This window comes from Trachurus japonicus, chromosome 22 (assembly GCF_045865225.1).
Source record: "Trachurus japonicus isolate A0001 chromosome 22, Traja_1.0".
NCBI classification, from domain to species: domain Eukaryota; kingdom Metazoa; phylum Chordata; class Actinopteri; order Carangiformes; family Carangidae; genus Trachurus; species Trachurus japonicus.
In genome coordinates this window covers 7,986,429-7,999,114 of record NC_140928.1, presented here as the reverse complement: position 1 = coordinate 7,999,114, position 12,686 = coordinate 7,986,429, and the positions used below count along the sequence as shown (strand labels likewise).

General features: G+C 47.3%; 1 protein-coding gene across 1 annotated transcript in view; it reads right to left on the bottom strand.

The window, feature by feature from the left end:
- The window catches only part of ppp2r3a (protein phosphatase 2, regulatory subunit B'', alpha), a 63,628-nt gene that overhangs the window by 21,097 nt on the left and 29,845 nt on the right, over positions 1-12,686 (bottom strand). Inside the window, exon 2 of the mRNA XM_085768508.1 lies at positions 1,107-4,729. Within this exon, the coding sequence (XP_085624634.1) occupies positions 1,107-3,974 (2,868 nt within the window). The 5' untranslated portion in view covers positions 3,975-4,729. The remainder of the gene's footprint in view (positions 1-1,106; positions 4,730-12,686) is intronic.

The following is a 12,686-nucleotide window of genomic DNA, read 5'->3' as shown; positions in this document are numbered from 1 at the left end:
AAGAGAGAGAGGGAGAGAGAGGAAGGAGAGATGGATAAGCAGTGAGAGGACAGAAGAGGAGGAATGAGATCGCGTAATGATGTGTTTGGGTGCTGGCTGTTCTGTTCTGACTACGGCAGCTACCATGGTAACCTCATAAATAGGTGCCCTACATATCAGCAGGGCATAAGGTTACACAGCTCAGTAAATAAACACACACACACAAACAGCAGCAGGAGAGTGACTCGGAGAAGGAGGGATGCTGGGAGAAGGAAAAACAAAAAAACAAAGCAAATTAGTGAGAAAAGAAGAAAGGAGAGGGGAAAAAAACCTGACAACCAATGATTTGATACTGTGAGTCGGTGTTAATGTGTGTTTGTCTGTCATGAGTAATTATCTAAATCCACAGTGTGCTGTTGAACACCCACATCACAGACAGGGTGAGGTAACCTCCCCCCTCTCACCCTCACCTTTCCCCGTTTATTCACTACAGCGTCACTACCTCGCACACACACACGCTCCAGTTCCCTTCACCCCTCACCCCACCACAACCCCCTAAATTACCTTTCAATATTATTCCCCGGGGAAGAAAAGGAAAGCCAACACACACACACATACTCACGTACACACATTGGCAGGACAAAACACAAATTAAAAAGGTAAGAAAAGTCAACAGAGAGCCACTCCTAACACAATGAGCTGTTCTGTTCCATGATTTAAAAGCACCAGCAGCCTATTTTTATTTTTTATTCCGGCGCACAGATAGGGGGGAATAGAAACTGTATCAGCGTGTTAATGAGTGCTATTCATCACGGCCCATCAGTCATGGAGGCATCAGCCCTGTTGTGTCAAAGCAATACCACCCTCGCCTGGGTGTTTAATATTAAACACACTGGCAGCGATGGAGGCTGTCTTTCAAATTGCCTATTGCTGTCAGTCAGTCGGTTTCACTGTCAATGAGTCAGACTGCCTGTTTTTTGGTTTCTGGTTTTTTTTACACCATAGATGCAGCAAAAAGTGACATTTGATTAATATCATTAGTGAACTGCCCTTTGAAATAATGTTAAACACAGCTTGTGCACTTGTCAGCAATATAATATAAATTTCAATATGTGTGCGTCACTTACTCGGATCACCTCTGGAGTCTGCTGGATGAGCAGAGTTGAACCGGTGTCTCTTGCAGCAGCAGGATCACCAGCAGCAGCAGCAGCAGTGGGGGTGGGGGTCGTGGGGGTGGGGATGGTGGTGGTGTCTCTTGGAGTTGGAGCCTCAGGTGCGGCCACAGGTGTGAGGTCGTCGGCTGACTGCGCGGTGATTTGCAACGTTTCAGGAGCAGGGGTGTCAGCCGCGGAGGCTTCTGTCACTTCATCTGTGATTTCAGTCACAGGCTCTGGCGTGGGTGTAGGTGTGGGTGTGGGTGTGGGGGTCAGAGGTTTGGGGGCAACATCAGGTGTGGGTTCAGGTGCGGGTTCGGACATAGCGTCGTTGCACACAGCTTCAGGTGCAGGTGCAGGTGTCGGTGCAGGGGGAACTGCGATTGTATTTGCAATGGAGTGTTTTGGAGGTATCGCCGGGGCTGCGTTTGTGTGCACGGGCGGAGCAGCGGCGGCGGCCGGAGGGTTTACGCTCTCCACGGGGGTCTCGGCCCTGCTGCTGCCGCCGGTGGTGGTGGCCAGCGTGTCCTGCAGGAGCCGCATCACCTCCCGCTCCTTCCCGCATTTCCTCTCCGCGCTCCCTGAGCTCCCCGCCCCGTTGTCCACCAGCTCCTGCGCAAAACTCTCAATGCTCTCCAGGATCCTCAGCAGAAGGGCCCCGTCCTCCTCCTCTCCCAGAGAAGCTTCGCTGTTCTCCCCCTGAGGAGGAGGAGGAGGAGGAGAAGGAGGAGCGAAAGCCGACAGAGCCCTGGAGCTAGGACCGTTCATGGATAAGTGGCTCGCCATTGGCTTCTGGACTGGAAACTGGGCTTTTTTGGGCTGTGTGAAGGCCTCGTTGGAGATGATGATCCCCTGGCCCTCCTCCCTCTTACGGGTCTTGGCCGGAAGCGGAGGCTCAGTGCTTCGAGGATGGCTCATACTCTGAGACAGGTTCTCCAGGTCCATCAGTAGCTTGTCGATGTCATCGTTCCTGTGTGAGACGGCTTTGGGTGTGGAGACTGTGAGCAGGGGAGATGAGGGCCAAGCGGGGCCGTAGCCGGCGTTGGCTGGAGATGCATTTGAAGAGTTATGAAGTGTGTGCGGTTGGGACAGGTGCATGTGCTGACCTGAGAACACAGGCCCGTTTTTGTTCTGCAGAGTGTTTACCCCTCTGGTCGGAGCAGTGAGTGTCTGTTGTTGTGAGATTAGTTCTGGTGCCTTGCCCACATCTGCTTCCTCCTCCTCGATATAAAGAGCCTCCATAGGGGAGGCTGGAGGAGTGTGCGTGTACGGCGGGGTCGGCGAGGTGCGAAGAGGGGAGGGGGACGGCGACGGAGAGGAGCCGGACGGAGAGCAGCCGATAGACGGCGGAGAGAGCGTGTGTTGTGTGATGATAGAGGAAGAATGTGGGTGTTGTAGTCCGTTGGTGAGGGAGCTGGTTCTGGATGGGGAGCTTTGGACTGGTATGGTGTGGATGGAGTCTGATTTCAAAGACGATGAAGATGAGGATGAAGAAACAGAGGACGGAGCAGAGGACGCAGAGTGAGGAACCGTCTTCGGGATGGGAGGCGACTGCACCACATCCTCGTAGCGAGGAGGCTGCTCGTTGCCAAATATGGGAGAGAACGGCCCTTGCTGGATGGAGTGAAGGGTGTTGACCAGCTCGGCCAAATCGCTGTGCCCGCTCCCCGGTGCGCCTTGACCGCCCTGACCGCCGCCGCCGCCGCCGCCTCCAAGACCGCCGATCCCCTCCAGCTCCAGCGGCAGTCTCTTCAGATAGGAGCTGAGTCGGCTCATCACAGCGCGATACATGCTGTCGGGGCTGGCGCTTCCATCCTCCGGACCGCCGCCGGCTTTGCTCTTGATGCACTGCTTGATGATGTCCGTGCATTTCTTTAGGTCTTCGGAGCATTTCAGCAGGATGTCCAGGCAGGCGCGGATGTCCTCGCCGCCCGCTCCGCCGCTGCCCGCCTCCGCCCGCGTCTTCTCCAGCAGACGGGCGATCAGGTTCTCCTCCCCCAGGGTGTTGCGGTACAAGGACGCCACCGTGTTGAGGCTTTGGTCTAATGAGCTGATGCTCGTCAGGCTGCTGGTGGAGCCGCCGCCTATTTTGGTGATGGCCGCCAAGGTGCTGGAGTTTCCCTTCAGCTTGGAGTCCTCCAGCGCTCCGGCTCCTTTCCCCAGCACGAACGGAGGCACGTTCTCGTCGTTGGAGACAGCCGTGCCGTTCGTCATGCCGTTCGTCGTTCCGTTGGTGGTGATGTTGGAGCTGAAGTGGCCATAGATGATCTCCAGGTCGGTGGAGCGTCGACTGAAGGAATCGGGACGGACTTTGCGGCCTTTCCTGAAGGTGACGTGGCTGGAGGAGGAGAGGCGGAGCTTGTCAAAGGAAAACTCTTTGAGCTTCCCACTGGCCAGGTTGATGGCCTCTTCAGTTATGTCCTTCAGACTGCTGGAGGTGGTCAGGTTTCCAGTCGACCCTCCACACGTTGGGGCCTTTTTACCTCGCCACGTGGGGCTGTCCTCCCCGACTGACAAATTGCCGCTGCTGCCCGCCCTCTCGAGGCCACCGTTATAACTCGAATCCACGACGACGCTAGTTTTACCATGGTTAGGGAGCTGCTGAGTGATCATGTTACGGGAGTGTATGGCTGAGCTGTTGGTGTCGGGGTAAACAGGGTCCGGTGCCACGAGCAGCTCCGAGCAGGTGCCGCGGTGCGCGACGGTGCAGTCCAGACCCTGGGACAGCGCCCCACATGGCCCGGAGCAGTAGTGCACAGCGTGGGAGTGAGTGCGGCGGTCCACCACCACGCTGTTGTAGCAGCTCACACTGCTCACCACTACACGATAGGCTGCTGCCATGATGAGCAGTGGTGCTTCAGGGCATAGGAGGGTCAAAAAAACAAGAAAAACAATACAATGTTCACAAAAAAACTCCAAATGGATGATAGTCTTTTGTTGAAACTACTTCACTTGAGAGGGAAAAACAGGAAAAAATAGTCTTTCAACTGCATGATCACGAAGCAAAAACAAAACAAAACAAAAAAACAGGCCGTCAACCCATGAAGAGAAACATCTACAACTCTTAAAGTCGATACTCTGTCATACTTGCAATTGAAAAGGGGAAAGAATTCCTTGTCTGAAATCTCAGGGCCTCTTAATAACAGCTGGAAGGTTCCTCCTCTCTCCACAGGCACCTTCTCCGTTTCCTCTCTAGCAGCAGCTCATTAGCCACTAATGATAGCCATGGAGGACGGCGACAGCGGAACATCCAGCTGGGGTATCACCCTTCCCTTAAAAGAAGCCGGCCCGAGGGCTTAATCCGAGGCCAGCGAGGCCTTAACATTGCCCCTCATCCTCTGGGGCAATGAGACGTATAGGAAGAAGAACTCCCCCCTTATCTCGCTCTTGCTCTTCTCGTCCTTCTTTAACTCGTCCTGAAGGAGCTGAAAACGGACACAGCTGCAGAATAGCAGGGGACGCACCGCCGCAGATGGCCGCCTTCCTTCCTCCTCCTCTTCTCCACGAGCGTTGGTCTGGATCTCCGTCACTCTCGCGCTCCCTCTCGTCTCTTCAGTCTCCCACTGTCAACCATGTGTCAGAAGGGGGGACACCACCTGCGAGTCAGAGAGGGAGGGGAAGGGGGGAGAATGAAGGACAGGGAAAACAGAGGAAGAGAGAGTAAATCATTAAGACGGTCATCAAGAAGTGGATGCATCAATATTGAGCTGTGTGTGTGAGAGAGAGAGAGACCCTGAAGCTATCATCCAGATGCCAGCTGATGTAAAAAAATAAAAAATTAAAAAAAAAATTAAAAAAACCCTCCAAAACTGCATTTAGCTTCACATCAGCACACAAACCACAAAAAGTGCCGTTAACAGGCTGAGCAGAGTGAGAGAAAGACGTGACTCCCTCTTTCGTCATCACAGCAGATCTACAAAGACTTTTCTCTCACCCTGCTGAGAAATCACGATTCAACAGGTGTGGTGGTGGGCGCAGAGAGAAAACACCTGTTGCTTTTTATGTCTCCATTCCTGTTTTCCCCCTCCCCACCCCCCGAAGCTCCATGTTTGTTAATGCATTAAAGATGTAGTTTCTTTCATTCATACTGTTGTGTTTGACTCTTGATTTTTTCCAGTGCTTCAGAGGAAACAAAAAAAGGCTGAATAACACAAAGTGGTTGAGCAGAGGTCATGGTGTGACCTTCAGCTGTTCCAAACACAGAGTGTGACAAAGAGCTGCCTTGAACTTTATCATATGCCAAAATAGAACAAATCGTCACAGAGCTGTAAAATCTGACTTTTGGACGAACAGACTGACAACTGAAATAATAGTTAATACACTTGTACAGTACAGATTTTAATTGTGATTGTCACTTCAAAATGACCAACGCTCACGACTGGGAGTTAATATTCAGAGAGAAATGTCTCTACGTGGTAAAATAAGAAAATAAAGTTGAGCAACATGCAAATACCAGTATCACGCCACATACCAGGGCCTCACAGAGCCTGACAAGAAGGTAAACACAGTGCGCAGTAAAACCTGCGAGCAAGACTGAAAATTATTTAAAGGCCTCGTAAAAGAGTGAAAAGGATTCAGTTCCTTTTTCTCTTTTATGCCTCTCTGTCACAATATATCTCTCTCCAACCCTATTAATTAGATTTAGATGCTTTTGTTTCTTAGTAACCAATTTCTTCCTCTCTGTTTCCCTCCCCCTGCAGAGAGGCAACTCGTTCCTCCGGCCCCTCAGTGCATCCCTTGTATTTATTCAGCAGCATGGCTTTTCAGATGAGTCTATTAAACTGGTTTGTAGCTGAGGTTATGGTGGTAAAGCAAATCAGGGGTGCAAAGCAAACTCGTCACTCTTAAAAGGATGAAATCTTCATTATCTCAATGCAGAGCCACTGTTGACTTTGAATTTTCTCAGTGAGTAAATTCCTGTGTTGTGGCATTTCATTTTTTATTTTATTTTGGTGTTAATTTCTACAGATAAATGCTGAAAGCTGCAACTCGAGACACAAATATGAATGTTTCACTGAATCATGGTAATGTGATTTAATTTGAAGCTCTTCTATTCTAACCACTGGCATAAACACTGCACATGGATGCCCATTTACATTGTATATATATACGCTTCTATACATATACGTATATACTGTATATATTCTAACTGGGATACCGTGGCGAGACAGCACCACTGAAGCCGCAACCACACTCATCCAAACTAACCTCATGCCAGATCGCAGCTATGCAATCATGCTGCAAAGCTTTCAGAATGGAAGCAATAAGAGGAAGTTGATTCAAATGATGAATTATCAAGAATTTTTCATATTTTCTGACCGATCGCGACCTCGAACACAGAACTGCAACTGATAAATTGTTGTATGAGCTCAGTCAGGACCGTCTACCTGTGGGACGCAGGGTTTTCAGAATAAGCACGTGACGAAAGAACAACACTGAGAGGTTATTATAACTTGGACTATGAGCGCAGACATATGATCTGTTGAGGGTTCCCGGGGGAATAATGGAGCCAGAGTTTCCTACTTTAAAGTGTGAAAAAGAGCAACTGGGGAGAAAGTGGGCTGGAGTGACTGGCAAGATGGAGGAGGGGGGGCGTTGGTTGTGGCACCTGGAAAAACAACTATTAAGCCTTTGTATGGAAAAAACAGGCGGTCACCTCGTCTCTGTCACACTTTCTCTCTCTCCTTTCTCTTCGCACAAACACACACACACACACACACAAAAATACACATCCACACACAACAGCTGGATGCTGCTGAATCAGTCTCTCGAGCAGGAAATTACACTTCCTGGCAACAAGCTGCACTTGAAATCTCGACAGCCAGTTTAGAAATAGACTACTATAGGATGGCAATCACACACACAAAATGTGCCCACTCACACTCCTTTCTCCTTGCTGCACACACATACACACAGTGAACACACTCAATATCCGAGTGTATATCTTGGTAAACGACAGCTTCCCAAAGTGATACTGAGCATGTAAACAAACTCCACTGGTGTTTATAACACACTGAACAACTTCCACACACACACGTGCATACAGCCACCCGTGAATGTCTGCACATGCCTCGGTGGCACAAGAGATGATTCACTGGTGAGCAAACACACACACACACACACACACACACACACACACACACACACACACACACACACACACACAGACACACACACAGCTTCTGTGGTGTGTTTTCAAGCTTTGTCCTGATTTAGTGGCAGCTCAGTTATTTATGGGCGAGTTCGCGGAGGATCCGTGGAGGTATCGGCTTTCACTTTAACGTCAACAAGCCAAAAGCTTAAAGCCAAAATCTGGAAAGTCTCTGGACATGAGAAATGCAGCTTTATTTTTTTTTTAAAGCTGTCTTGAAAGTTTTGGAGGAAAAACAAACAACGATGAAAAACAAACTTTTGGCAACTCTTGAAATATTAACTACAAGCACAGGTTGGACCTTTTTTTGTTACAACAATAAACAGAGAGTACTTTGAGTCAGATATAATCTCACCTTTGACTGAGAACACAGTGAGGCTTTACCTCCCAGCTTTTTATGATACTTAAACAACAAAACGCACCATAATCTGTTCTTTTTATCTGAATTTAAAGGAAAATTCCGGTCTAAGGATAGCAACAACGCTAAACTATGGGGGCAATTCTTTCAACCACAACAAACACTCAGAAAACAATCAAATATCTATGGTACGTGACTCGAATCCTTATGACACACCACTGAACTCATGTAGTGTACAGTATAAACAGTATAAACTTTGTGTTTTTGCATGTAGCCTACCTCTGAAACATCCTGGAAAGACATCCGATCGCAGAGCGCCTGCTCTTCCCGCCACAGAAACAAACACTTTTTCCTTGTTGTGATGATTTCACATCAGTTTTAGTCGCCCCCAACACTGGGTGACCATCAGGAAAACGATTTAGGGGTCAAAAATGACCGGAATTCTCCTTTAAGTGCGGAACAAGAGGAGAGAAGTGGAGGCGGATCAGGTGATTGTGTTCCTCGAGTTTCTTTGGAGGAGGAAATTAGGTTATATGTGACAACCTTTCTCCCTTTTCCCTCTCACCTTCCGATTCTCTCCATCTCTCTCTCTTTCTTTTTTTTTTCTTTCTACCTCTCCTCCCCTCCTTCTTTTGCTCCCTTCTTTCAACCCCATCTAAAAAAGTCTTCCCTTCACCCTGACCTTCACCAGGAAGCACTAAATCACCAGAGGCCACTTCTGTCACAACCTTTAATCCAGCCACTACAAGTGTGTGTGCGTGTGTGTGTGCATGGGCAAATGTGCAGAGAGAGAGTTTGTGTACTTTTGTGCATGACAATACATGCGTGTTCTTTAGCTGTGTGTGTGTATACGTGTGTGTGACTGTGTGTGTGTGTCTATGGGCAAATAGCAAGGGGCCAGGGGGGCCTCCCAAAGGGGAAGTGGGTCTTTGTGAGGAGGAGGAGGGCTCAAATAGGCACCCCAAACATCCCCCGAGGGAAAGAGAGAGGACAGGTCTGAACTGGCCTAAGACTGTAGTGTACACACATACACACACGCACACATACACAACACAAGCAGTTTGATGCAACTTCTGAGATCACACAGTGAGACGAGACCACAAGGCTCTGGTCGGCCGTGCACGCACTGAGCAGAGCTGGGAGAGGAGAGGAGGAACACTAGCAGCCTTGTGGGTATTGACTTCTGGCCTCCAATGAGGGACAACAGTAGCTACAAAAGAGGGATTACTGGGCTTTAGACAACATAACTCTCCTCTGAGAAACAAAACAGAGAAGCATAAACACCCACACTCACTCACACAGAAACACACAGAAACTCGTCCAGATCACAGGAATGAAAAACGTATCATCGACAACAAAAAAAACCCATTAATACATCTCTTTAATATTTCTAAATGTCAAGTTTAAAAATCTTCTTTCTCTCTTCACCTTCTGCCCTTTTTTTCTCAACTCATTTGAATCTCTCACTTTTTTCTTCTTCTTATCTGATCTTCTCAAATGTCCAACAAAATAACTGCATTTCATTTCTGACCCACTTCTCTGCTTCTGTCTGTAATCCTCACATGAATTATTTACTCTGACTTCTGAGTGCCTGTGTTGAGTGTGTGCACAAACACACACACACACACACAAACTACACATTGAAAATCAAGTCAAACGTATTCTGCAGCACAGTTTTTGCTCATCAGCTGTGCATCAAACTGGGAGAGATGTCAAAATTGTCTTCGCTGGTTGACAGACAGACAGACAGACAAGAGAGAGACGCTCTGGTGTAAAAGCTCCGTCCTTGTCAAAACCCGGGCCACACTTCAATTATCATCATCATCATCCTCTGTGTCGACTGCAGCTGCAGAGAAATGAAGGGGAAAGATGGATGGCCTAGCTGGCAATCAGACTGTGCAAAACAGGAAGACGAGAAACAATTGCCTGTCTTGTACAGACGAAGAAACACGCAAACCTAAATTCACTCAGCAGAGGATGAAATCATCAGTCTACAAACGCAGCTCCTCTCTTTCTCTAACGCTCCATTTTCTCTCGCCTATTGAAGCGAAACCACCTTTAAACTGCAACAGGTCCAAAATGTGATGCATAAAAACACAGCAGGAGATTTCTCTCGACAGTGCCAGATCCACAAGGCCATTAGTCTATCTTAAGGAGGGGGAGGAGGAGGAGGAGGAGGAGGCCTGGGAGGGAATTTCTGGAGGTCTGGATTACAAAAGGTACAGTAGGTCCCACACAGAGAGGAGCGGGGAGCTGCTCTGCACACCAGACATCTGTACGGCAGCCAAAACACAAGCAGGGGAGGGGGTTATTTGATACAATTATGGATTAAAGGATGGTTAAGGTGTCTGTGTTCATGAGCCCCAAAAGGAAAAAAAAGGGAAAAAAAAGAAAATCTGTTTGTTTAGGCTGGATAAACACCAGAGAGGAGAAGAGAACAACCACAATCAAGCTTTTTAAAAGAGAAACAGAGGGAAGCATATGTTCGTTATCACAAGAGCAAAAGTGAAAATGTAAAGGCGCACCGGGTCGAGAGTGTGTGTGTGTGTGTGTCTGTGTGTGTCTGGCGGAGACTTGTGGGTTCTCTCATTATGTTTGCCAAACTTATTGTCTGGATGAAACCCAGACTGCTGAAAGCACAAATCACTGCGCTCTAGAGACACCACACACACACACACACAGTTAGAGCCAGCTGTTCACGGTGAATCTACATCTGCAGCCTTGACAAAGCAGAGCACACCCCAGAATAATGACACCGGCCTTTATGCATCAGACCAACAGTCAGGGCAGAACAGGACGGAGCAACATGCAGGCAGGTCCAGGCCCTGAGGGAAAGTTTTCTATCAAAAAAAAAAAAATCACAGTAAAAGGCGTTTTCAGTGTAAACGGGGAGCGGAAACACAAAACAAAGAGAGAAGAGATTTATATTTGTACGGGTGGTATTCATCTCAATGTTATGACAGAAACGGATTAATCTGTTTTCTATTGCTTATAACAAAGTGGCCTTCCTTTTTCAGTGAAGGCAGCTGACAGGAGTGGTCTATATAGGCAGCACAGATGAAAACAGGCCAAAGCATTAAAACTGAAAGTCAATAAATGAAAACATTGAGTTACCGCTAAGCTCGAGCTCCAATAATCCTTATTATCCTTCCTGGGGGGAACTCATTAGCAGAGACAACAGCAGAGTACTTTCCTAAAATTTGAAAAAGGAGATCCTACATGATCCATTTGGAAGTGCAACAATCAGCTGATACATTGTGGTTGTTCACATGTTTAACCATTAAGAACTAAAAATACTATTAAAAAATGTTATGTTCTTTGTCATATATCACAGTAAAATGAATATATTCCAGATTTGGACTGTCAGATGAATAAATTGCCACCAGCCACTTGATCCATGCTTTAAAATCACTGCAGCTCATTCATCAATAGTATCGTACAATCCTGATACATCCCATTACTGCCATGTAGTGCATGTTACACCAACCACCTCCTACTAATGTTTGATAAGAGTTCAAGGTCCAGTTTTGTCAGTTCTGTATCTTTTTGATTATAAATCAATCAATCAATCAATAGGTTCTACAGTAATACTGTGAATGTGTCCCATGTATTCAGTCCACACAGACTGTCCTGAGGAGCTGAGCCTTAAAACAAACCCTCAGGACTTCTGTAACCTTGTGATGTCACAAGTTACTGCTCTGAGCCACGCTTCATCCAACTATGCAGGAACAAAACATGACAAAACGTACAAAATATGTGGGATGTTTTTTCTACCATATGGTCCTGGATGGATAACCATTTAAAATGAATCATAAACCACCAACTATGAACCACTCCTTCAACCCGCACACATGAAACATGCAACCACAAGTCTGACAGATCTTGGGTAAGACGGTATTGGTGCAAAACTTCCAAAACATGTTACATTTCCACTATGAAGAATTAAACACACACTCTCTTTCTCACACTCTGACTTTAATCCTACTCTTTTCTAACTCAATGCATGCTCCAACTTTAACAGGCTGAAATGGCACGAGGGCTCCTCTGCAGCTCGACACCGACAGCTCTGGACCAGCTGTTCCCGCGGTGCTCTTCACATCTCTCAGGAGAGTGGGCTGTGCGAACAGCTCAGCACCTCATTAGGAGCAAAACAGTAAGGCAGAGGACTACAGGACACATGGACACACACATGCACACACACATTCATACAGTGCACTAACATCTAAATACAATATATCCCCTGAGAGAGGGTCCTGAGGGCAGCAGAGAGGATGTTTTTGTGCTTCTGAGCAGATGAAGGAAAACAGTGACTCACATCTTTTCTTATCCTTAAATGTTTCCTGCTTAAAACGGCTTGGCCTTATAAGGATAACACACACACTGTCTTCATCACACACACACACAGATACACAAACACACACATAGAGATACACAAACACACACACAGAGACAGAGAGATCCTGTTGTTCCACTGCAGAGGACAGAATAAAACATGATGTAAATACACAACACTGTGGACCACATGAGATGAAGATGATGATGAAAGCTGGCATCGGCTTCAAAACATCCAAAACCTGCAGAACACACACACACACACACACACACACACAGAGTTGTGCATGCATATACTCAAATATGAAAGAGTGAGCATGCACAAGTACAAATAGGTCACGATAAGTCAAATAAACATCTGCATCACACACATACAGATATATGCACATGAAAACGAGCATGCATACGCACACACACATACAAACAAACACCTACACACATACACACACGCACACATACACCTACACACACACACACATCTGTCCATCCTGTCTTGCCTGGAGCTCACTATGACCCGGTCCCTGCATTGCAGCTAATTTAAAAAACACATTTGGGGTGATGTCATGTTTTTGGCTGCGTTCTGGCTTGTGCACATGGAGACACACAAATCAGACATCAGACACACGTATGCCCACACAAGCAACAGCAAAAACACACACACACACACACACTGAAGACAAAGGACACACAAATAAATCTAACGTAATGCGCA